We start from the raw sequence: 22,678 nt of genomic DNA on the forward strand, positions 1-22,678 counted from the left end.
AAAAAAAAAAAAAAAAAAAAAGGCAAATCCAAGGCTCAGTCCAGGTCTTCAAACACATGGAAAAAGTACAGTTGAATTCCTGCCTCACAATTACACCAGAAGAAATGTGAGATGGGTCAAAAATTTTAGTGTTAAAAATGGGCTGTCCTAGTCTGAAGCCCTCCCCTCACTTCTTGGACGTCCACGCCATGCGCTCAACTGAGCTCCCAGCAGCCGCCATCCGCACTGCCTCTCCTTGCTCTATACCTTCTCTGTGCACCCATCAGCCCTCAGGGAGCCTGGGAGCCTGGGCACCCAGCCTGGCACGGTGCTACTCATTGAGAAAGCGGCATTTCTCTGCGGCACAAAGGTCTGAGACTGCACTCAGATGAACCAGCTGCAGTGGAAACTTTGCCCCAGGCCTGGTAGTGCTGGGCTTACCATGCAACCCGTTCCAGGCATCAGGAGAACACCAACTACCAAGAGAGCCTGAATTCCCTCAATCTCATCAGAGATGGTCACGCTTTTCCAGAAGTGTGTGATGAATGGCACGCAGATGCACCTGCTTTGCATCTTCCTGTGGAAGGCCTTGCCCTAGCCCGCTGACAACCGCTGTTTTCAACAGATTCCAAGCTCATCACCTGGGCTCTGTGTGCTGCAACGCTGTTGCCTGGAAGTTAGAGAAGTTCCCCCAAAGGTGTGTCTGTGCCCAGCATGGAAGCCCTGCTGTCCCAGGAGCCCAGCTGTGCCTAGGGCTCCCCTCCTACCTCTGCTGCTTGCCAGTCACAGTGCTGCCCTCTGTGGGGGTCTCGTCCATAAGGTATTTCCTCTACACCTGCGTGCAGAAGCCACCTGATAACCAGGAAGATCCCCCTAGACGGATGCTAGTCCTGTCCATCCCAGTCTTCCCTTTGCCAGACCGAGGGTCCTTACTAATAAAGAGCTGGGCATCAGAAAAGGAAAAAAGAAGAAGAAGCTGTATACATATAATTCCTCACTACATCAACTGAGAGGGAATAAAATCAGTAGGAACAAACGAACCTAGCACCAAGATCTTGGTTTCTAATACCGTCTTATAATAAAAGGAACCAGGCTCCTTGAAGAAATGGTTGATTCTAAGACTGGGGCAAGAAATATATAAGATGAGTCTAAAGCATCTTGTAGTACCAGAAAATAAGAAAGTGCTCAAAAAGAAAAAAAAAAAACTCCACAATGATAGGGGTATTTAAAGGGATAAAGGACCCAGGTGAAAAAGTTCTCAATGACCAAAGCTGGAATGATTTGAGCAACAAAATAGATAAAGTAGTATTGGATTATAACTCAAAGTATATAATAAATATCCACAAGTACATACTGATAAAAATAAATGATTAAATAAATAAATGGGGATGAAGAGATAAATCTCTGCAGAATTCCAAATAACTTATGTAAGTGACTTGGCCTCAAGGAAGTATATCATAACACCCCACTCATCAGGTGTGGGCTGTGTATAGTGACTTTCTTCACTATAGGGAAACATACAGAATGGAAAAGGAGGTGGTGGAGAATAACTATATAGTGGAAAAATCTGACATACACGACCTAAGGCAAGTAATCAAGGTCAACTTGGTGTAATGTTGATAGTATATACCTTTGCTATGATGTGATGAAGATGGCACTCTACCTCTATGTTCTTCTCCCCCATAACCTCATCTAATCATGAGATAAGCATCAGACAGATTCACATAGAGGGACATGCTACAAAATACCTGGCCAGTACTCTGCAAAACTGTTAAGGTCATCAAAAACAAGAAAACTCTGAGAATCTATCACAGCAAAGAGAACCCAAGGAAGACATGACATCTAAATGTAATGTGGGGCTTCCCTGGTGGCGCAGTGGTTGAGAGTCCGCCTGCTGGTGCCGGGGACACAGGTTCGTGCCCCGGTCCGGGAGGATCCCACATGCCGCGGAGCGGCTGGGCCTGTGAGCCATGGCCGCTGAGCCTGCGCGTCCGGAGCCTGTGCTCCGCAACGGGAGAGGCCACAACAGTAAGCGGCCCGCGTACGGCAAAATAAATAAATAAATAAATAAATGTAATGTGGTGTTGTGGATGGAATCGTAGAACAGAAAAAGGACATTAGGTAAAAAGAAAATCAGAATAAAGCATAGATTTTAGTTAATAATAGTGTATCAACATTGGTTCATTAATTATAGCAAATATACTGTACTAAAGTAAGATGTTAATAATAGGGGAAACCAAGTATAGAATATTTGGCAACTCTCTGTAATATCTTCTCAATTTTTCTGTACATTTAAAACTGTTCTAAAAAATAAAGTTAATTAAAGGTCAAAAAATGAAGCCACACACACACACAAAAAAACTAGAAGAGAATATAGGGGGTTTTGTTTTTAAGAACTGAGAAAGCCTTTCCAAGAGTGACATCTACCAGTGGATATCTGGTTAAATAAATTATGGTATGTTTATTTAACGAAATACTATGTAACTGATAAAAAAATGAAGTACCTTTATATGATATAACATAATCTTCCACATATAGTAAATGAAAACAACAATGTACACAACAGTATATTATCATTTTTATAAAAATATATATTAATGCACACACAAACACCCTCTCCCCTATATATTTGTATATCTCTGGAAAGATAAACAATGTCCTGGTAACAGTGCTTGCTTTGAGGGGAAGGAAACTGGTTAGTTTTGGGGCAGAGATTGGCGAGATAGTCACTTTTCACTAAACTTGTGTTTCATGTGTATGTATTACTTGAAAAACATAATCAAATACTTCTTTAAAATCCAGTTATACTTATTCTAAATCTAATGGCCTTTTTGCTGAATAATACGCAGTAGAAGTGAAAGAACAAGTGAGAATATCTTAGAAAGCAAAATGTGTACGAATTCACTTAGAGAGGAAGAACAAACTACATATAATGATTGGACTTGTTCAACAATAAAGAATGATATTTTGGGCTTCCCTGGTGGCGCAGTGGTTGGGAGTCCGCCTGCCGATGCAGGGGAATTTTCTTCACTTGATACCAGAAAAACAATGTCTTTGCCAGCTCAGGATGGTATAATATTGATATTGAGGATCATATACTATTAAAAAAAAAAAACTTTTCATACGTAATTGTATTTAATATTTACAACTGCTTTATGAAATAGATATTAATGCCCAAATTGCTTGTTAATGATAGAGCCTAAATGTGATCTCAAAATAATCACTGATTTACTAAATTATACAGTATGAGCAGTAGCTTAATATTCAGAGCTCTAGTTTTTAAGAATTGGATAGGATAGTATACTTCAAATTACACTGTAAAGTCCAACAGAAATGATAATGCCGGTAAAGATTTGCAAAGAGAATTAAAAGCTATTATTCTAAAATAATGAATGATATTCTATTGATACCTTTTGAAGAATTCCTTATTGAGCCAGTTTCCTTTGTTTTTTTTTAAAAAAAAAAGGTGTGTTGAGAGAGCCACCTTGTGTTCTAAATTTGAAAATACACATTTTGGGAACATTCAGTATACTTTCAGTTTCAGGGCTCTGTTTTCAATTTGCTGATTACTGAGGTACCATATTTCATAAATGCTGGATTCATGCTTTTAAAGGCACAAAGACAAGTGATGGCAGGATCTATGCCTCCATTTTTAATTGTAGCAGCTGATACAGTACCATACATGAAGTAGGTAATGTCAGTTGTCACTTAACCATCATTCTATTACTGAGAAAAAAAATGGATGATGGTGGGAACTTTGTCTGAGCTGGTGGTGGGGAAGGTAGAGGGGGAATGGGGAGGAGTAGAACCTTATACTTGCATAAAGATTTTAACTTCTACAAAATACTTTCATTTCTATTAGTGTAGTTGAAAAAAGTACATGGAGACTGAGTGCAAGACCTCTAACTGAAAGGTGAAGTTTTGAATTCTCCCCTCACAGTACTGGTTCTTTCAGTTAGTTAATAAATACAAAAACTATTGAACACCTATGAAATAGTTACCACTTTAGAAGCAAGGAATATCAAAATAAATATCTTTACCTGAAAGAGTTCACTATCTAGTGGGAGAAACCACAAATAACTAAAATGTAATGTGAACAATGGAGAAAAGCAATATATACAAATTGCTATGGGACACAGAGGAGAGAAATAGTAACAATAACAATGTTGAATATTTGTGAGTGAATTTAGAAAGTATATTTTTTCATTTGTTTGTCAGAACAGTCTAATGTATGAGAATAGTAGCTTACCCAGAGTGTCATAGCTACAAAGTAAAGAAAACTCTAATCTGGTTCCTCTGATTCCAAATTTCATGGTTTCATCAGCATATCCTACAATTCCTGAGGAAGTACTGAATTAAGAACACAGGATTTGAAATGCGAAAAACCTGTGTTCAAAACTAGACCTTCCATATACTGTGGAATCTTTGTTAAGTAACCAGACCTCTATGGGTGACTTCCTCCCTTTGCAAAATCACAATAATTATACCAACTTCTCAGTATCAGATGGAATACTGATTATGATGTTTATAATGTACTTAGTGTAATGCCTGGCAGGGTAAACATTCAATAATAGTACTTTATTATACCTAGACAATTTTTATTGTTAGACACAAATGTGGTATTTAATATTTAACCATCAAAACAGGTACCCAACTAAAATGGAAACTAGTCAGTGTGTCACACTAATGCATAGTGCCTGAATATCGGCCGTGGGCCTCTAAAACAAAAAGAAAGAGCATAAGGTTCAATATTTATTAGCTGTTAAGCCAAGCACATAAGAATGAAATTGCCCTAATCTTTCTTTTTAAAAATATTGTTATTCTTTATGAAGTTTTCATCATTATATATTTAGCTAGTATAATTACAAACTTAAACTAGTACAACCTAGGTTTCTCAAATTTATAGTAAAAATGTGATAGCAATAACTATCACAGAGTCTGTCTCTGGCTCTGTTCTTGCCCCCTTTCCAGGGCCTCCCACCTACTCAAATTACTCTGAAGAAGTGGTCTTGCGCTGGTCTTCTTGGTGGTAGTAAAGTAGTTAGAATCATTGACTTTGGTGCTGGACTGCTGGAGTTGATGTTATAGCTCTCCCATCTACTATTTATAACTTTGGATAATTTGCAAAACTTCTGCGTATCAATTTCCTCATATGTAAAATGAGGCAAATACTAGGACCAATGTCATAGGGTTAAGAGGGTTAAATGATTTAATATTTGCAAAGCACTTTGAATATCAATACAATATTATTTTCACACCACAGTTTCTCCACTTATTCCTTTCTTACTATGATATTGCCTGTCAATCAATCAATCACTTAACAAATATTTATGGAAAGACTATTATGGACCACAACTGTTCTAAGTACTAAGGAGAAATAGTAAAAAAGAAAATAGTTCCTGCTATCCTGGAGCTTACAGCCAAGTGAACTGATTAAAGTTACAGAAGTTTCCACCACTGTTGCTTACCGTCAGCTGTTGCTGGTGATAACCAAGGGTATACTGAAAGCTTATATGCACATGTCAGGGCACTAATGCTTGCAAAGGAGGTTCCATCTCCCATTATGCAAGAAGACATTGGCACCAAAGTTGCTGATGCCTTGTAACTCAGCACATTGAGTTTTTACTTTTATTGCTACTCCCTTGCTCTAGGACTCAGGCAAAGAGGACAGGTTAAAGAACAGTGAGGAAGAAAAGCATTATTTTCTCCCAAATGACACCTTCTCATCAGCTCTATTTTCGAACAGAACTTAATGTTCCTTGACTCTCTTTCCTTAGAATGTTCTTTTATGGAAAATTCACTTGGATACACACCTCATAGTTCTCCAGACATGTCCAAATGTGCCTTACTTCTAGGGCAGATGTTGCTAAGTCACATGGTGGGGAATCCCTACATACTGGGTTTATCGTGCCTTAGAAAACTCATTACTAAATCCTGGAGTGCATTTGACTTAAAGAGTGCTTAAAGAGTGATTAAAAGGTATTTATTTTATAATTTATTTTGAGATATCTGGTTGCTTTATTAGGTCTCATAATTGTCAATTAAATATTATTTTAAGTGTCTCAACTTTGAGATAATAATTCCAAAATGAAAGCAAATAAATTTATCTTTTATGTTTTAGAATGTGCTACTCTTCATAATATGATAAAAGGGCTACAACAGACCATTGAATATCAACATAATTTGAAAGGTAAGTTAGAAAAAAAAAGTAAAATCTAAAAAAATAAGATATATTTAAGCACCTTTAAGAATAGAGAGTTTTCATAAACAAAATGAAAAGGCAACCCTCAGAATGGGAGGAAATATTTGCAAATGAAGCAACTGACAAAGGATTAATCTCCAAAATTTACAAGCAGCTCGTGCAGCTCAATATCAAAAAAATAAACAACCCAATCCAAAAATGGGCAGAAGACCTAAAAAGACATTTCTCCAAAGTAGATATACAGATTGCCAACAAACACATGAAAGAATGCTCAACATCACTAATCATTAGAGAAATGCAAATCAAAACTACGAGGTATCACCTCACACATGATCAGAGTGGCCATCATCAAAAAATCTACAAACAATAAATGCTGGAGAGGGTGTGGAGAAAAGGGAACACTCTTGCACTGTTGGTGGGAATGTAAATTGATACAGCCACTTTGGAGAACAGTATGGAGGTTCCTTAAAAAACTAAAAACAGAACTACCATACGACCCAGCAATCCCACTACTGGGCATATACCCTGAGAAAACCATAAATCAAAAAGAGTCATGGGGGGGGGGGCTTCCCTGATGGCGCAGTGGTTGGGAGTCCGCCTGCCGATGCAGGGGACACGGGTTCGTGCCCCAGTCCAGGAAGATCCCACATGCCACAGAGCAGCTGGGCCCGTGAGCCATGGCCGCTGAGCCTGAGCATCCGGAACCTGTGCTCCGCAACGGGAGAGGCCACAGTAGTGAGAGGCCCGCGTACCGCAAAAAAATAAAAAATAAAAATAACATTATTATCTACATGGAAAATCTAAAATATTCAACAAAAAAAAACTTCTAGAACTAAGTGATTACAGCAAGGTTGAGCTATACAAGATTAATATACAAAGGTCAATTGTTTTCCTATATACTAGCAATGAACAAGTGGAATTTGAAATTTAAAACACAGTATTTGGGGCTTCCCTGGTGGTGCAGTGGTTAAGAATCCGCCTGCCGGTGCAGAGGACATGGGTTCAAGCCCAGGTCTGGAAAGATCCCACATACCACGGAGCAACTAAGCCTATGCACTGCAACTACTGAGCCTGTGCTCTAGAGGCTCTGAGCCACAACTACTGAAACCTGCACACCTAGAGTCCATGCTCTGCAACAAGAGAAGCCACCACAATGAGAAGCCCGCACACCAAAATGAAGAGCAGCCCCCGCTCGCCGCAACTAGAGAAAGCCCATGCACAGCAACGAAGACCCAACACAGCCAAAAATAAATAAATAAATAATTTTTTTAATTAAAAATAAAAAATAAAACACAATACTATTTACATTAGGACCTCCCAAAATGAAATAGTTAGGTATAAATCTAACAAAATATGTATAAGATATATATAAGAAAAACTACAAAACTTTGATACAGTAAGTCAAAGAAGAACTAAATAAATAAAGAGATAGTCCATGTTCATGGAAAGGAAGATTCAATATTGTCGAGATGTCAGTTCTTTCCAACTTGTTCTATAGATTCAAAGTGATCCCAATCAATATCCCAGCAAGTTACTTTGTGAATATGACAGAGTATGGATAATACAGAACTTGGAATTATTGTTATCCAGGTCTAATGTCTCATTCAGTCCTGTCACTGATCCCAGTTGGGCACTGAACTCAAGTCCTGACCTCTATCTCATACTGATTCCCAGTTCCAGTCCTGGCTCCAATCCTACTTCTGGCCTAATTTTAGCTCTGAACACCTTTAATGTCTGGCTCAGGTAGAGATCCTGACTCTATTTTGAACTCTCACCATGCACTATACCAGGATTGGCTCTTTCCTGATCTAAGTATATCTGATTTTCCTAAAAACACCTAGAGGTTAACAAGAGTGAATACAGAAAACTGTGAAGCACCACTCCTTCTCCATCATCCTTCATCAAGAGAAACATTTTGGTTATATACAAAAAATGTCAATTATGATAGGTGTGAAGCAGTAGGACAAGTTAAAGATGCAAAACTACATTTTAATTAATTTCATTTCTTCTTATTTAAGTTTTACATGGAAAGGCATTACCTAAATACAACTGTGGTTCTTAATAATGTTGCTGAAAGCTAAAACCTCCCTTTCTTTCTAGCTTAGGCTATCACTCATCTTCTCTTTTGACAGTAGTTTTGTTTCCCTCACCCATTCTGCAATACAAACTATACTAATCCTCACATACAGATCAATCCAACCATACACTGTTTTACTTACATTGCTACAGCTACTGAAGGCTATCAGTGAAAAATCATACACTGCAGACTCCTTTTAATTTTTGAGACCCAGTATCACTTATACCCTTAATTTATCTTGGCTTTTAAAATTTTCATCCTTTAAACACCCAACTTTAAATGTTTCTTTCTCTTTCAACCTACTTTACTTTCTATATCACAGAAAAAAATGAAAGCTGTCATGTATAAACTACCTCATTTCCTGTCATCTACCACCCCTTCTTCCCACTGCACTTTCTCCAATGTATTCACACACAGGCATATCCTTCCTTCCTTCCTCATTAGCTTAGAAAAAAGAAAATCCTTCTTTTCCAAAGTTTATTTCTCTGCATGGGTTTAACTTTCATCTCTCTTCACCTCTCTCTTCTGGGATGTTGCATCTTCAGTTGTCTCTTCTTTTCTCTCTTTCATTTCCCTCTTTCTATTGGCCATTCTTCTCAGCACTTAAACAACTCAGATCTCTCCCACCTTTTCAACAAACAAGACAAAGTTTTCTTGACTTTGGGTTTATTCCCTCCAATTACCCTCACTCTTTCCTTTTACAATCGAATCTCAAGGGAATAGTCTGCACTCACTCTCTCCATTTCCTTACCTTCACCTAGTCTTCAACTTAGAACAATTGAACATCTCCCAGAGTTTTCAGATTCAAAGTTCTTTCATTTTATCTTTTTACTGCATTTATTGCCATTGATTATAACCCCCTTAAACTCTCTTTTCTTAGTAACACCCTCACCTGCGTCTCTGGACACTTCTTCTTAGTCTTCTTTATAGGATAGTCTTCCTTTGGCCACCTCTAAATGTTTCTCAGCCTACAAGAAATATTCTCCTGGATACCTCACGCATTTCAAATTTGGCGTGGTAAAGATCTAGATTCATCACTTCACTCCTAAAAATCTTCCCCTTTTAATTTTTCCCAAACCAATGAACAGTTTTCAACCACTCAAATCAGAAAACTAGAAGGCAAACGTTCCCTTTTCTCTTTTGCCTCTGCTATCCAATCGGTCACTAAGTCTCCTGTTAATTCTGTCATCTAAAAGTTATCTTTATTTTCCTTTTGTCTCCTACTGCCAGTGACCTAATTTAGGCTCCTGTTATTTCTTACTTGATCACTTGTTACTGATATCCATTCCTCTGGGGTTAATCCCCACCCCCATTCATCCTCTGCACTGCCGGATAATCTTTTTAACATGTAACTAATCATTTCACTTCACTGTTCAAAATTTTTTGATGATTCTGTAACCTATAAAATAAAATTCAAAGTTATTTATATAGAATATGTCTACCTCCTATTAGGCTACATCTCCAACCTATTTAACACATTTTCCTTAAAATTTACACTCCAACAATACTGTATTTGAATTGTAATTTTCCCAAATGTGCTATATTCACTCAAGCCCAAAGTCTTCTGTGCAGTTTTCTGTATCTGGAACACATTCCTCCAACTTATCATTTAAGTCTCAGCTCAAGTGTTTCCTCTTCTACAAATCCTTTCCTGACTTCAAGCTGACCTAAGCTTTTCTTCCACAGCTCCCCGCCATATTTCAGACACACTGCCATTACAGAGCAATTATCATAGCATATCATAACTATTTACACATCTGTCTCACCACTAGGCTGTAAGTTCTTTGAGGAGAAATAATTTTTTTGTTTCAACATTCCCAGTGTCATGCACAGAGCCTGGTGTGTAGTTGATGCTGTATGCATGTGTTGAATACATACATGAATGGAAACTTGAAATGTTAAACATATTCCCATATTAATTTAAAAGTTCTATATATTAGGATATTCACTGATGTTTTTTACACAGGTGAAAATGAACAACTAAAAAGAAATGCTGATCTTATGAAAGAAAAGTTAAAAACTCATGAACAGGTGAGTTTGTGTGTCTTCATATTCAATCAGATCCCTGTGGAGCATTGTCTTCCCAAATTAGAAAAAATAAAGTAGTTTTGTTCATTAATAAAGACAGCCAAGGGCTTCCCTGGTGGCGCAGTGGTTGAGAGTCCGCCTGCCAATGCAGGGGACTCAGATTCTTGCCCCAGTCCGGGAAGATCCCACATGCCGCGGAGCAGCTGGGCCCGTGGGCTATGGCCGCTGATCCTGCGCGTCCGGAGCCTGTGCTTCGCAACGGGAGAGGCCACAACAGTGAGAGGCCCACGTACCGCCAAAAAAAAAAAAAAAAAAGACAGCCAAAATTTTTAGAGCAAATATATATGGGAGTGCCAGACTTTTTACTGTAGAATATACTCAATTAGCACTTTAAAACTTTTTTATAATAAAGTGAATGTCTTCAATATTTAGAATTTGAGTAATTTATTGCAATTTTATTGTACCATCTAAATGAAGACAGCATTTTATGTGGATCACCAATTAATTTTCTCCCAAGGGCCAACATACCCTCTGCTGTTTTCTTCTCTCCTATAAGAGCAGTGCCATGATGGCAATTACAGAACATAAAACACAGCACTTAGAACATAAAAGGTCCTCAGTAAATGTAAGTTCCCACCCCTCTGCCCTGTGGGAAGTTTATTATGCTAATTTTTTCTCATCTCCTGAGAGCCAATATGTCAAACTCTGGCAGACCTAAAATTTCCAAAACTCAACTTGGATCTGTATCCAGCTTAGAATTTCAACTTGAAGGATCATCTCTATTTCAATCTGGTTCTTCACCTGAGGAGCATTTGAAGAAATACAGGCTAATTCTGTAACCCTTCCAGGGCTTCTGGGTAATACTCAGGAGTAATGAATGGCAACCGACTGTGCTCTTGGAAAATTTAGCTTCTCATCACCAATTCTGAAATAATTTAAATATCTCTGGATTATATCCCATCCTTTATTTTTCCTTTCCTCTGTTTCCTTTATTTTTCCACCATTTTCATATCTTGCCTCTAGAGTTCAACAATAAATGTGAAGTCAGGGTGTAACTGGGACAGAGCGAAAGGAGGAAAATTTTTGCCTCTTTTCTCTTCTAAAATGTCAAGTCATAGAATACTGCTTTATCTAGAATACTATGAATTTTCAGAGGGATGGGAATTACAGAGAAAATGCCATGATCCAAGATTCTGAACTTATTAATCGTTGTCCAAAGCAAACTAAAGATCACCTCAATCCAATGAAAATTCTCTAGTACAAAACCTCCAGGCACATCCAAAACATATGGAGAACCACTCCCTAGAAACAAACTTAGGAGTTACTTAACGGCCATATTTATGGAATATGTTAAGAATTATTAAGTTTTATAAGAACAAAAATATAACCAGAAGCTGTCCGTTGGAATTTAAAGTTCCCAGAAAGCAAATGAAAAGAAGGCAACCAAGAATAACTTGTTGGAACTGTGTCCTCTTAAAAAGAAGAAAGGATTGGACTCCTTGGGGCTGGCACAGGCTAAACTAGGGGAGAAGAACCTAATTAGATACAGCCTGGCCCCAGCCCAGACATTTAGGATAGCCTTATGCCTCAAGGCTGCAGTGAAAATCCTGGGTCTTACCAAATTAATGGAAACATTTCAGGTGGCAAAGTCAATGGGGAAAAGATACATAGATTTGTCTCTTGTGGTTTCCCAGGGCAGCAACTGCTTAATGCAACCATCTGAGTCAGGAGAAGTTTATGAAAGGCACTCTATAGTTCCCCATCTAGAAATCTAGATACAAACATAGGAAAAATAGCAGTTTATGAGATTCACCCCTTTAGTCACCTGCCCAGCTTTAATCAAAGGCAATGGTTGGATATGTTCAGCCATTCCTGCAAGTTGCCTGGCAAAAAAACATAGCCCAAGTAGGACTCCTGACTATATCCCCTTGAATTTTTGATAATCTAGAGGAGCTATTCACTGGGTCTAGGCTAAGAACCTCTGACTTAATTCTTATTTGCACTCTCATTCATTCAAAATATATATATCAAGGGATATACACTAGGAGTTAGGAATACAACAGTGAGTAAAAACAAAGTCCCTGCTTTTATGGTGTTTAGAGATTTTTCTGGGCCTCTTGCCTTGATCGTTGTCTCTTTCTTACTATCCCACCTCACTTTTATTCTTCCTGCTTTCGTTTTCTCCTGCCTGTGAGTGGTTTCTCTATGTAGAAACATACCTCTGGAAAGATTGTAAATTTTATCTTTGGAGGATTTCTCTCTCAACACCTCTCTCAATGCCACTCTCCGTATTAGCATAATAAATCACTTCTATGCTTCAACAACCTAAGAAACTAACCTCAGGAGGCTGTTGAGCACTTCTCAAACCCCAAATTCATCCTTCTTTAGCCTCCCCATAAAACTAACCCTTACCATAGGTAATGCTTAACCTCCTTCTGGGAATTAGGAATGTTTATATAATTTTCAGAAACAGAAATTCAGCCCACATTCAAAGGGATTCATCCTTCATTAGGGTAAGCTCACAGACCATCAAACAGTTCCTAAAGTTGGCTTTAAAATATAGCTTTGGTGCTTTTTTGACATATTTTAATGCTGTCATGGCATTTATTCATACAATTAAACAAAATATTTTGAGCATCTATGATATGCTCTGAATATAGTGATGAGAATTCAGAGGCAAAGATAAAAAATCATTGTCTCTAGGGCTTCCCTGGTGGCGCAGTGGTTGAGAGTCCGCCTGCCAATGCAGGGGACACGGGTTCGAGCCCTGGTCTGGGAAGATCCCACATGCCTCAGAGCAACTAAGCCCATGCGCCACAACTACTGAGCCTGCGTGTCTGGAGCCTGTGCTCCGCAACAAGAGAGGCCGCAATAGTGAGAGGCCCATGTACCGCGATGAAGAGTGGCCCCCGCTTGCCACACTAGAGAAAGCCCTCACACAGAAATGAAGACCCAACACAGCCATAAATAAATTAAAAAAAAAAAATCATTGTCTCTAGATGGTCTCTATCTACTTGGACCAGAAATTGGTCCTTCTCAAAGCTGAGCATTCAAACAATGAACAATATCTTCCCCCTCTAGATATGATTATATACCAAAAATTAATATAAACTGAAAATTTCATCTTTCTAATTAATCAAAAGTTGTCTACACATACTCAAGTTGAAGGATGAATGTATATTTTAATCTTTAGGAATATAAGAATAGTATTGCCAAACTTATGAGTGAAATGAAAATCAAAGAGGAGGGACATAAGACAGAAATAACAAAACTTTATCAAGATATGCAGAAAAAAGGTAAGTTTTAAAATTCACTGAATTCTAAGATACCATAAAACAATTTACACAGATATATAAACTTTTTTCAGTAATTGCCAGTATTCTGAATAAACATTGCCTTGACACATTTGAATTTAGTTTTTGTTCCTTTATATATATTTATGTGATATAAATTATAACACTTAGAAATTGGACTCATGGAGTTTGCACTTAACATTATTTAATGTGAAATAGTTAATATCATTGTAAAATTAATATAAAATGTATAGTTAACTTTGATATTTATATACTCAGCATATTGAATATAATTTCACTAATGAAATATTCTTCCTTCAGCAAAGTCTCATGAAATTATGTTGAGAGTTAACTGGTGTCATAAAGATATTAAAAACTTTCTTAATGAGCCTAGATCCACACCATATGCAAAAATTAACTTGGAATGTATGATAAGTCTGAATGTAAACCTACATCTATAAGACAAGTAGAAGAAAGCATAGAAGATAATCTTTGTGACCCTGAGTTAGCCACAATTTCTTAGAAAGAAACAAAAAGTACAAAAAATAAAGGAAAAAAGTTCTAAATTGAACTTCTTCAAAACTATTAACTTCTGTCCTTCAACACTGTTAAGAAAATGAAAAGACAGGCCACATACAGGGAGATAATACTTACAAATGCATAGCTGATAAAGGACTTATGTCCAAAATCTATGAAGAACTCTTATAACTCAATAAGAAGTCAAACAACCCAGTAAGGAAATGGGCAAAATATTTGGACACTTCCCCAGAGAAATACGGATGAAAAGTAAGCACATGAAAACACACTCAACATAATTGGTTAGTAGGGAAATGCAAATTAAAACCACAATGAGATACCACATTGCACCTTTTAGAACTGCTAAAATCTTCTATAAAACTATCAATACCAAGTGTTGGTGAGGATGTGGAGCTACTGGAGCCCTCATACATTACTAGTGGGACTACAAAATTATAGTCATTTTAGAAAAGAGTTTTGCAGTTTCTTTGGGTTCTCTGAGAAGCAGATGCCTAGACAGAATTAGACATTCAAGAGGTTTGTTAAGGCAAACATTTGTGAGGGTAGATAGGGAGGGAACTGGGGGAGACAGGGTTAGCGTGGGTTTATGATACAGGTCTAACCCCTGTGAAGAAGAGAAGAAAGGAAGGTGTGTTGGGCAGAAGTCTTAGACTGTGACACACTTATAAGAAAGTTTCAGCAAAGTTGGGCCAAATTTGCCCATCAACCAAGTTCAGCAACTCTCAGGAACAAGTCTGCCTTAGTGTCCCTGCCAAGTTCAGTCACTGGCTAGGAGCAGCTCTTGGGAGTCATGAGCTCAGCATAAACATGGTCATGAAGACAATGAGCCAATTATGTTCCCTGAAGCTGAAGATCTGAAAGATGCATTTTCATGGCCACAACTGTCCCCTCCTTATACTACACATACCTACTTCTCCGTAGGAGTTCAGGTAGCAGGTTCTCCATGGTTCTTGTGGATGTTTCTTCCTCAGGAGAAACCTACAAGAGGGATTGTTGAAATGTTCTTCCTCCTAGGGACCTAACCGTGTCTTTTCAGCCAGCGGGTTCTAGACCAAAAACGTGGTTCAGACTGGGGAACCAAGCAAAGGATAATAATTTTTAACTGGGGCATGTACCCTCAGCCTCCTGTTCCTCCATTTGGATTCTTTTGTACTAGGTGTTAAGCAGCTTGGCTGCTCATCTATTAACTGACTCTTCAACTGTCGAAAATCACGCCCCTTTGGCCGCTCTCTGACCTTCCTGCTCATTATGATAATTGTGGCCTCCTGGGTTTTGGCAGTTAAGCACCATCATCTGGCTTCTACAGCTTGGTGGGGGAGGGGGGGACACCATCCGCATAGATATTAATGAGCCCAACTTTATACCCACCTCTTCTGTCAGCCCAAGCTTGCAGATGAGAGCAACCATTGAACTTCTTGGTGGTGCTGGTTTTTCTCTCACCAGCACATTCCTTGTGGTCTTGGTTAATAGTGTGTCTTCTGGGCCCTCCTAAGGAACATGATCTTTTGCTGAGTTATCTTGCCTCACATAACACATCCACTCAAGCATGCCAACTTTCGAGAGCCTTCTTATGCCTTTCTCTACTATCTGCCAGGGCATCTCAGGTATTCCCACTTCACTCAGCTTTGGCCAGGGCTTTCTCTAGAGGTCTAAGGCTACTCTAACAGAGTTTGTCCCATATCCTAGGTCCTTGCTAGGGTATTATGTCCCCTGTCCCTAAAGAGTATGTATCTTCAAGTCAATGATTTCTTGCTTACCTAGTCTTACTTTCAGTCTTCTTCTATCCAGCACCCTCAAAGTCCGTTCTCAAGGGTATTCACATGGCTCTTTCCAATACAACCTAGCTAATTCTTGCGGCTCTCTGGGGTATAATCACTTTCCCCCCTTATCAGCCCCAGCACTCCCCCAACCAGGTTATACTGCGCTTTAACCCTAGTTATTGGCCTAGCAGCCAAAAGAGGAGGGAAGGGCATCTTCTGAGAGGAGCCTCTGCAGCATCTTTCATCAGCTAGGTTAGCGCTAGTTCTTAACAGGAAAAAGTAGGTCTGCAATTTCCGAGCATTTAGGGGAGTTGTCACAGCCAGCATCCTCACAGGTGTTTATCCAGATGTTCCTGTCCTATTTTTCAGGATCTTAGGTGTTCCCAACTAGGACCCTGATTTAGCATAGCAGACCTGTTTTGGCTGAACATTTCAACATCTCTGGAGTTCTGCAACTTTAATGATTAGATTTTCTGTTGCTCAGCTCTACCTGCTCTTCCACTAGAGTTGGTGAGAGTCTGTTTGTAAGCTATCAAAGAGTCCCTCTGGCTCTCACACCTATTCTTTATGTTTTGTTTTGTTTTCCTTTTCTCTTTTTTTTTTGTTTTATTTTTTTTTATACAGCAGGTTCTTATTAGTTACCTATTTTATACATATTAGTGTATATATGTCAATCCCAATCTCCCAATTCATCCCACCACCACCATCCCCCCACCTTGGTGTCCATACGTTTGTTCTTTACATGTGTCTCTATTTCTGCCTTGCAAACCCATTCATCTGTACCATTTTTCTAGATTCTACATATATACATTAATATACGATATTTGTTTTTCTCTTTCTTTTTTTCTTTTTTTTTTTTGCGGTACATGGACCTCTCACTGTTGTGGCCTCTCCCGTTGCGGAGCACAGGCTCTGGACGTGCAGGCTCAGCGGCCATGGCTCATGGGCCCAGCCGCTCTGCGGCATGTGGGATCTTCCTGGACCGGGGCACGAACCCATGTCCCCTGCATCGGCAGGCAGACTCTCAACCACTGTGCCACCAGGGAAGCCCTGTTTTTCTCTTTCTCTTTCTGACTTACTTTACTCTTTACTCTAGACAGTCTCTAGGTCCATCCACGTCTCTGCAAATGCCCCAATTTCGTTCCTTTTTATGGCTGAGTAATATACCATTGTATATATGTACCACATCTTCTCTATCCATTTGTCTGTCAGTGGGCATTTAGGTTGCTTCCATGACCTGGCTATTGTAAATAGTGCTGCAATGAACACTGGGGTGCATGTGTCTTTTTGAATGATGGTTTTCTCAGGTTATATGCCCAGTAGTGGGATTGCTGGGTCATATGGTAATTCTATTTTTAGTTTTCTAAGGAACCTCCATACTGTTCTCCGTAGTGGCTGTATCAATTTACATTCCCACCAACAGTGCAAGAGGGTTCACTTTTCTCCACACCCTCTCCAGCATTTATTGTTTGTAGATTTTCTGATGATGCTCATTCTAACCGGTGTGAGGTGATAACCTCATTGTAGTTATGATTTGCATTTCTCTAATAATTAGCCACACCTATTCTTTAAATCGTTAAATTCTTGTTAACAGCTGTTTCTCATTATCCCTCAGTAGGATGTCAATTTAATTTAGCAGTAACTCTCCAACTCTACTGTCTTTGTGGGCATCCTTTCCCTCTATCTTTCAAATGCCTGAACTATTACACCTGCAAGGCATTCACCTCCACCAGGACATTTCCCCCAGATTACTTCTGGTAAAATCTTCAGCAATCAGAACCCCGTTGTGTACTAGGAACTACCAGTACTCCATATACCACTAATGATGGCTTCCTCGTTTCTTACAAAGCAGTAAGTGCCCCATTATACCTGTTTTCTTGTGCTAGCTCAGGTCCTCCAAGGAGCCGACAAGATGGGAGTAGACAGTCAAAGAAATTTATTGGACAAAATGCTTATGAAGGGAAACGGTGAGGGAGCCAGAAAAAGCTGATGTAGTTCTAGAGTCATCCTGTAATTTGAGGCCTTCTATAACTAGGAACCCAGGATATGTCCCTCTTTAACCATTATATCTCCTATTTATTCTCTAGGCATTTCGAGAATATTATTCTCTAGATATTTAAGAGTACAAATTATTCATTCAAAAGCATTCAATGGGCAACCTTTGCGTCGCAAGCATTTTTCAGGGGCTTGTTAAAAATATATAAAAGCTACCCTGCATGTAAACAGTTTCTAAAAGACATGTTTTTATTAATAAATTCCACTTTCTTGTAGATTGTTTAAAATTCAAAAAAAATCTTTTAAGATTTTTGAAATGTTAAGATGAATTTATGTTTTTATGCAGTTGAATTAAGTGAAGAAAAGAATAAAGAACTGATAGAGAAAAAGGAGGTGGAAATCTCAGAGTTAAATGCAAAGTTAAGAACTCAAGAAAAGGAAAAACAAAGTGAAATAATCAAACTACAGCTAGAGGTAAGTGTTTAAGGCTCTGCTAGATTTGAGGATGCATCCCTTAGTCTAGGCCATACTTTGGTTATCTGTCATCAGAGTGAGATAAATTTCAGGATTAGAAACAACCCTGTGAGAGGGCTTCACACACGCTCATTCTTCATCCACCACCTGCAATGCTTAAACCTGGTACAGTACAACTGTTAGCTACACTGCCTTTCAGCACTTGGCCTCAAGGTGGGACTCTTCAGTCATTCAAAAGGTCCTGGTTTCCAGAGAGGGTATTTTCCTCTGACAGCAGAGACAGATAACTCATATTACCTGCATTTTACAGCTGAGTCTATGCAGCCTTTTTAGGACTACCATTCCAGCTGTGGGGAGAGTGTTTCCAATCCTTAACATTACTCTCTCCTCAGCAGAAATTGTGGGACCCTGGTGAACTAACTGGAAATATCTTTTTCTTTATTTAAAATAAAAAGAGACTAATTTGTTCCCAATAAATATGTAGAAATATAGAGGCAGACAAACCAGATTTTTTTAAAGGGACTTTAAATAGGGCATCTCAAAGGCTGAGGTTCCGGTTCTTGGATCAAAAGCCTTCTCAGTTGGTTGTTTAATCAGATGTCAGAATCTCAAAGACATTGATATTTTGACAATATATTTGCCCTTTACATTTTTGTCTAGATCCTTCTAATCTCCCTTTCCATCATTCTTCCCTCAGCTTGACTCCCACCTTACCTTACGTTGTTAGAACTCACCTACTTAGTTAAGATAACCTAGTTTTCAAGTTCTTTAAAGTTTGGTATCCTGAGGTGCTTGGTGAGATACAGTGTTGAAGATTCTATAATTATTGAGCAAAAGGGGACTGATGTTGACTTTCGAGGCTCTTTGATGCTGTTCCTGCCTTCTGGTCAAGTGTACCCACAAACCACAGTGAGGGATGGATAGCCATCTGATATAAAATAGACTGTGTTTCAAGATTGGCCATCAACTTCTAATCCACTGATTGGGAATGTGCATTTTGTTTGCCATCCTGGCCCTGTCACTGGTCTAGCCCAAGTTTGTTGTTTGATATACAGAACTCTTTGCTATTTATCTTCATTATAACTATAATCCATTTCTCTCCCCAAACCAGAACACAATCTCACAGAGTTTATTCTTAGTTCACAGTAAGGCTACATTAAATTCAACCTGAAGGAAAAATTATAATGGAAGATTTTGCAAAAAATATGACTGTAACAATGGCCCATGAGAATTTTTTTAACCCAATTCACTTTAACGCCAAACCAGCAAGAGTTCAAACTAAATCAATAAAATCATATCCAAATTCTACTATTTAGCCTCAAAGTTTCTGCAGAAGGGTATATATGTTTTTCTCCCATGACTGTTGATTATACTACATATTCTTTACAAAGTACACTCATAGTAACATGAAAATATTTTTATCTATCTTTAAGTTAACTAGATTCTCAACCCTAACTAACTAGATTCTTAATCCTCCATGATAGAATCAACTGATGTCTTGAGAAAAAAATGATGCTGACCCCACCCCAGAATGTCTAAGGTAGTGTCCAGGTATTTGGTTCTTTAAAAAATCTCCCCAGGTAATTTTAAAATGCAGCCAGGGTTAATCTTGTTTGGGTATTCCTTGTTCTTTCTTAAAGACTTTTCTATCTTCTGTTATACAGTGAATACACTTGAATTACAGATTATATGTCTAAGGATACAATGGATTATACTTATATTTATAGAAACATTTGTTTCTAATTGTTTAACTAGAATGTTCTCAACTTTCTTTTTAAACTTGATTCAGTTTGATGCCAAACTAGCAAGAGTTCAAACTAAATCAAAATCATATCCAGATTCTACTGTTTTGCCACACAGTATCTACAGAAGGGTATGTGAGTTTTTCTTGCACAGCTGTTGCTTAAAAAAATTAATTCTCTTAGTGTGTTTTCATAAAGGTTATATTTACTAACAACATACTTAACAGTTTTCCTTAAAATATATCACACAATAAAGATATTAGATTTTTAATAATCTTTATAAGTCTCTTTCAATTTAAACTAGTAAATCTTAGTAGTAAATTAAAACATTAGAGAAGTCCTCTGACTCTTTGGACCATCTAAGGAATTCCATAATGTACTTTGAACTAAGGCTGATTTACTATTCTGAAGTTATTTAGATACTCAGAGAGCAGATTACTTCTTGTTCAACTCCTTTATTTATGGTTTATAATTTCAAGCTATAGAGGGAGAATGGAACAAACTAAAACAAATGGTGCTAATGTGTGTTTTTGTATCCTTGTACCAGTTTTACCCCATTAAATCCCACAAAAGCAAAATTATAGACCTTTCAAAATATGGTATCTTTCTTAATACCTACTTCTACTTAAACCAGAAGCATAGTTTTTGCTGTTGTTTTGTTGTTCCTTGTACTTAATCTTATTATTCATGAACTGCAATAACAAAATTTTTCTGCTCTCTTTAGAAGCTTCAGCATCTTCAAGAAGAAAAAAACAAGGAGATTGCAGTTCTTCGTAATACCATTCACGATTTAGAGCAACGCCTCTCTGTTAGCAAAGATTCTCAATTTAAACTTGCTGGCAAAGATTCTTACTTTAAGCGTAGACGGTTTTGAGTATGGAAGTAAATTCATTAGTTGCTATCTAATTTCTTTAAAAGCAATTGAAAATTCACTTCTATTGTCAATATAACATACTAAGTAATTACAATGAAAACAAAAAGACAGCTTTAAACTTCATTGAGTTTATTTAAACAAATGCACACTTTTGCCAATCGTGTTCTGCATTCTTGCTTAATAGTATTAGCCATAAAAAAGTTCAGGTTTATAGGACTTAGTTTACCTATTGAACCATCATTGAGTATGGAAATACTTTCTAAGCAATCAAGAGATAGACAACACTCTTTTATCATTTCCCATCTATCTTTCAAGACTGGCAATCTTAAATTTTAAAGAGTACGATACAATGCTAGACAAAGAAAGCAAGATATAAAGGCTTCATTCATATGTGATAGTAAAAATCAAGATATGAGTCTTGGATGTAAAAAAAGTATAAATGGATATCTAAAATGTAATCATAGCAAAATATTCATGTATGAGTATTTCTGGATCTGAAAAGACAGAAATCACTTCTTTCTTTAAAGGTTTAATTTGTTAAAAACGTAAGATAAAAAGACAAAGTTAATATTGTTTGAGAAATAAGTAAAGAAAAAAGTGGAAAACATGTCTTTGTTGTTCTTCCTCCATTCTAAGTTGCCGACTATCCAACAGAAACCCCTAGGTCATAGTTTATGTTTCTGTTCTCATGAATGCAAGTAGAATGCTGGAGAAAGAAAAAGAAAAACATATGAACCAAATGCTGCAACCACCTTTCAGCTGCCCTGTAATAAAAATATGGTTGGGGGTAAAGATTTTTTGACTTAAATTTTAAAATGTGGAAGCCAATTTCTCCATGTGTACACAAACCCAATTCCTATTTTTGGATCACTATTAATTAGGTAGCTTATAAAAATGCTGGAGATGTACTTGTCTAGACTGACTTAGGCAGTACATCCGATTGTAAGTGTTTAATTTGAAGGTCATTTTCACATTTCTGCCTTCTTTTCTCAGCTTCATTTGGTGCTGGCTTCTGTAGGCTTGAGCTGCTGACTTGCGTGGCAGGCAGCTGGAGGCAAACGTCACTGTCAAGATTCAGTGACGTGCTCCTCCGCCAGAAGGCCCTGTCAGCTACACAAAGAGGGGAGGTTTTCTTTACACTGTCAGGTGACTGCAGACCCTGTTTTTTCAAATATCAAATGTCGGCAGTGTCAGCATCAGCTACTCAGAGCTGATTCTGAATCTTTGGGAAATTTTCAGAGTAACTGATTTATGCATCCACTTCGTCAGAGCTTCTTTTGTGGAAGAGAAAGTTGTAATGCATCTCAGTTCTCTGAGTGACCCTGTCTTTGGTGACCCCTGTGCCTATGGTGGCGATGAAGACCTGAAGGAGGGGCATGCTCAGGGTTATCTGGTGCTTCTGGTTTTGGATACTCTGAAAGATGACTGTTCTCAAGATGGTGATGATGGTGATGGTGATGGTGATGGTGATGGGGCTGTGGAGCCTCGGTTGTTTTTTCTGCAGTAGCCAAAGATACATTTTTACAGAAGTCTTCATCTTCCAGTGTCTGGAATAAATTTATAAATCACTTACCAGCAAATTTATAGATTTAGCAGGAATGCGTGAAAAAATGATTTGTAAAGGTAACATATATGAAATTCAAACACTCACTAAGTGATATGATTTGGTATTTTGAAGGTTTTGAAAAGTTATAAATTCCACTGGATTTTAGCATAC

At 38.0% G+C, this 22,678-nt stretch overlaps 2 protein-coding genes across 2 annotated transcripts in view; one reads left to right on the plus strand and one right to left on the minus strand.

Annotated features, from left to right (window-relative positions):
- The window catches only part of CCDC152 (coiled-coil domain containing 152), a 24,290-nt gene extending 2,826 nt beyond the window's left edge, over positions 1-21,464 (plus strand). The window contains exons 3-8 of the mRNA XM_024740353.1: positions 6,101-6,169; positions 10,225-10,289; positions 13,480-13,582; positions 18,218-18,345; positions 20,135-20,218; positions 20,812-21,464. Coding sequence (XP_024596121.1) covers positions 6,101-6,169; positions 10,225-10,289; positions 13,480-13,582; positions 18,218-18,345; positions 20,135-20,218; positions 20,812-20,961 — 599 coding nt within the window. The 3' untranslated portion in view covers positions 20,962-21,464. The remainder of the gene's footprint in view (positions 1-6,100; positions 6,170-10,224; positions 10,290-13,479; positions 13,583-18,217; positions 18,346-20,134; positions 20,219-20,811) is intronic.
- Positions 21,074-22,678, minus strand: part of SELENOP (selenoprotein P) — a 9,548-nt gene continuing 7,943 nt past the window's right edge. The window contains exon 5 of the mRNA XM_024740352.1: positions 21,074-22,508. Coding sequence (XP_024596120.1) covers positions 21,912-22,508 — 597 coding nt within the window. The 3' untranslated portion in view covers positions 21,074-21,911. The remainder of the gene's footprint in view (positions 22,509-22,678) is intronic.

This window comes from Neophocaena asiaeorientalis, unplaced genomic scaffold (assembly GCF_003031525.2).
Source record: "Neophocaena asiaeorientalis asiaeorientalis breed wild unplaced genomic scaffold, Neophocaena_asiaeorientalis_V1.1 scaffold57, whole genome shotgun sequence".
NCBI lineage: Eukaryota > Metazoa > Chordata > Mammalia > Artiodactyla > Phocoenidae > Neophocaena > Neophocaena asiaeorientalis.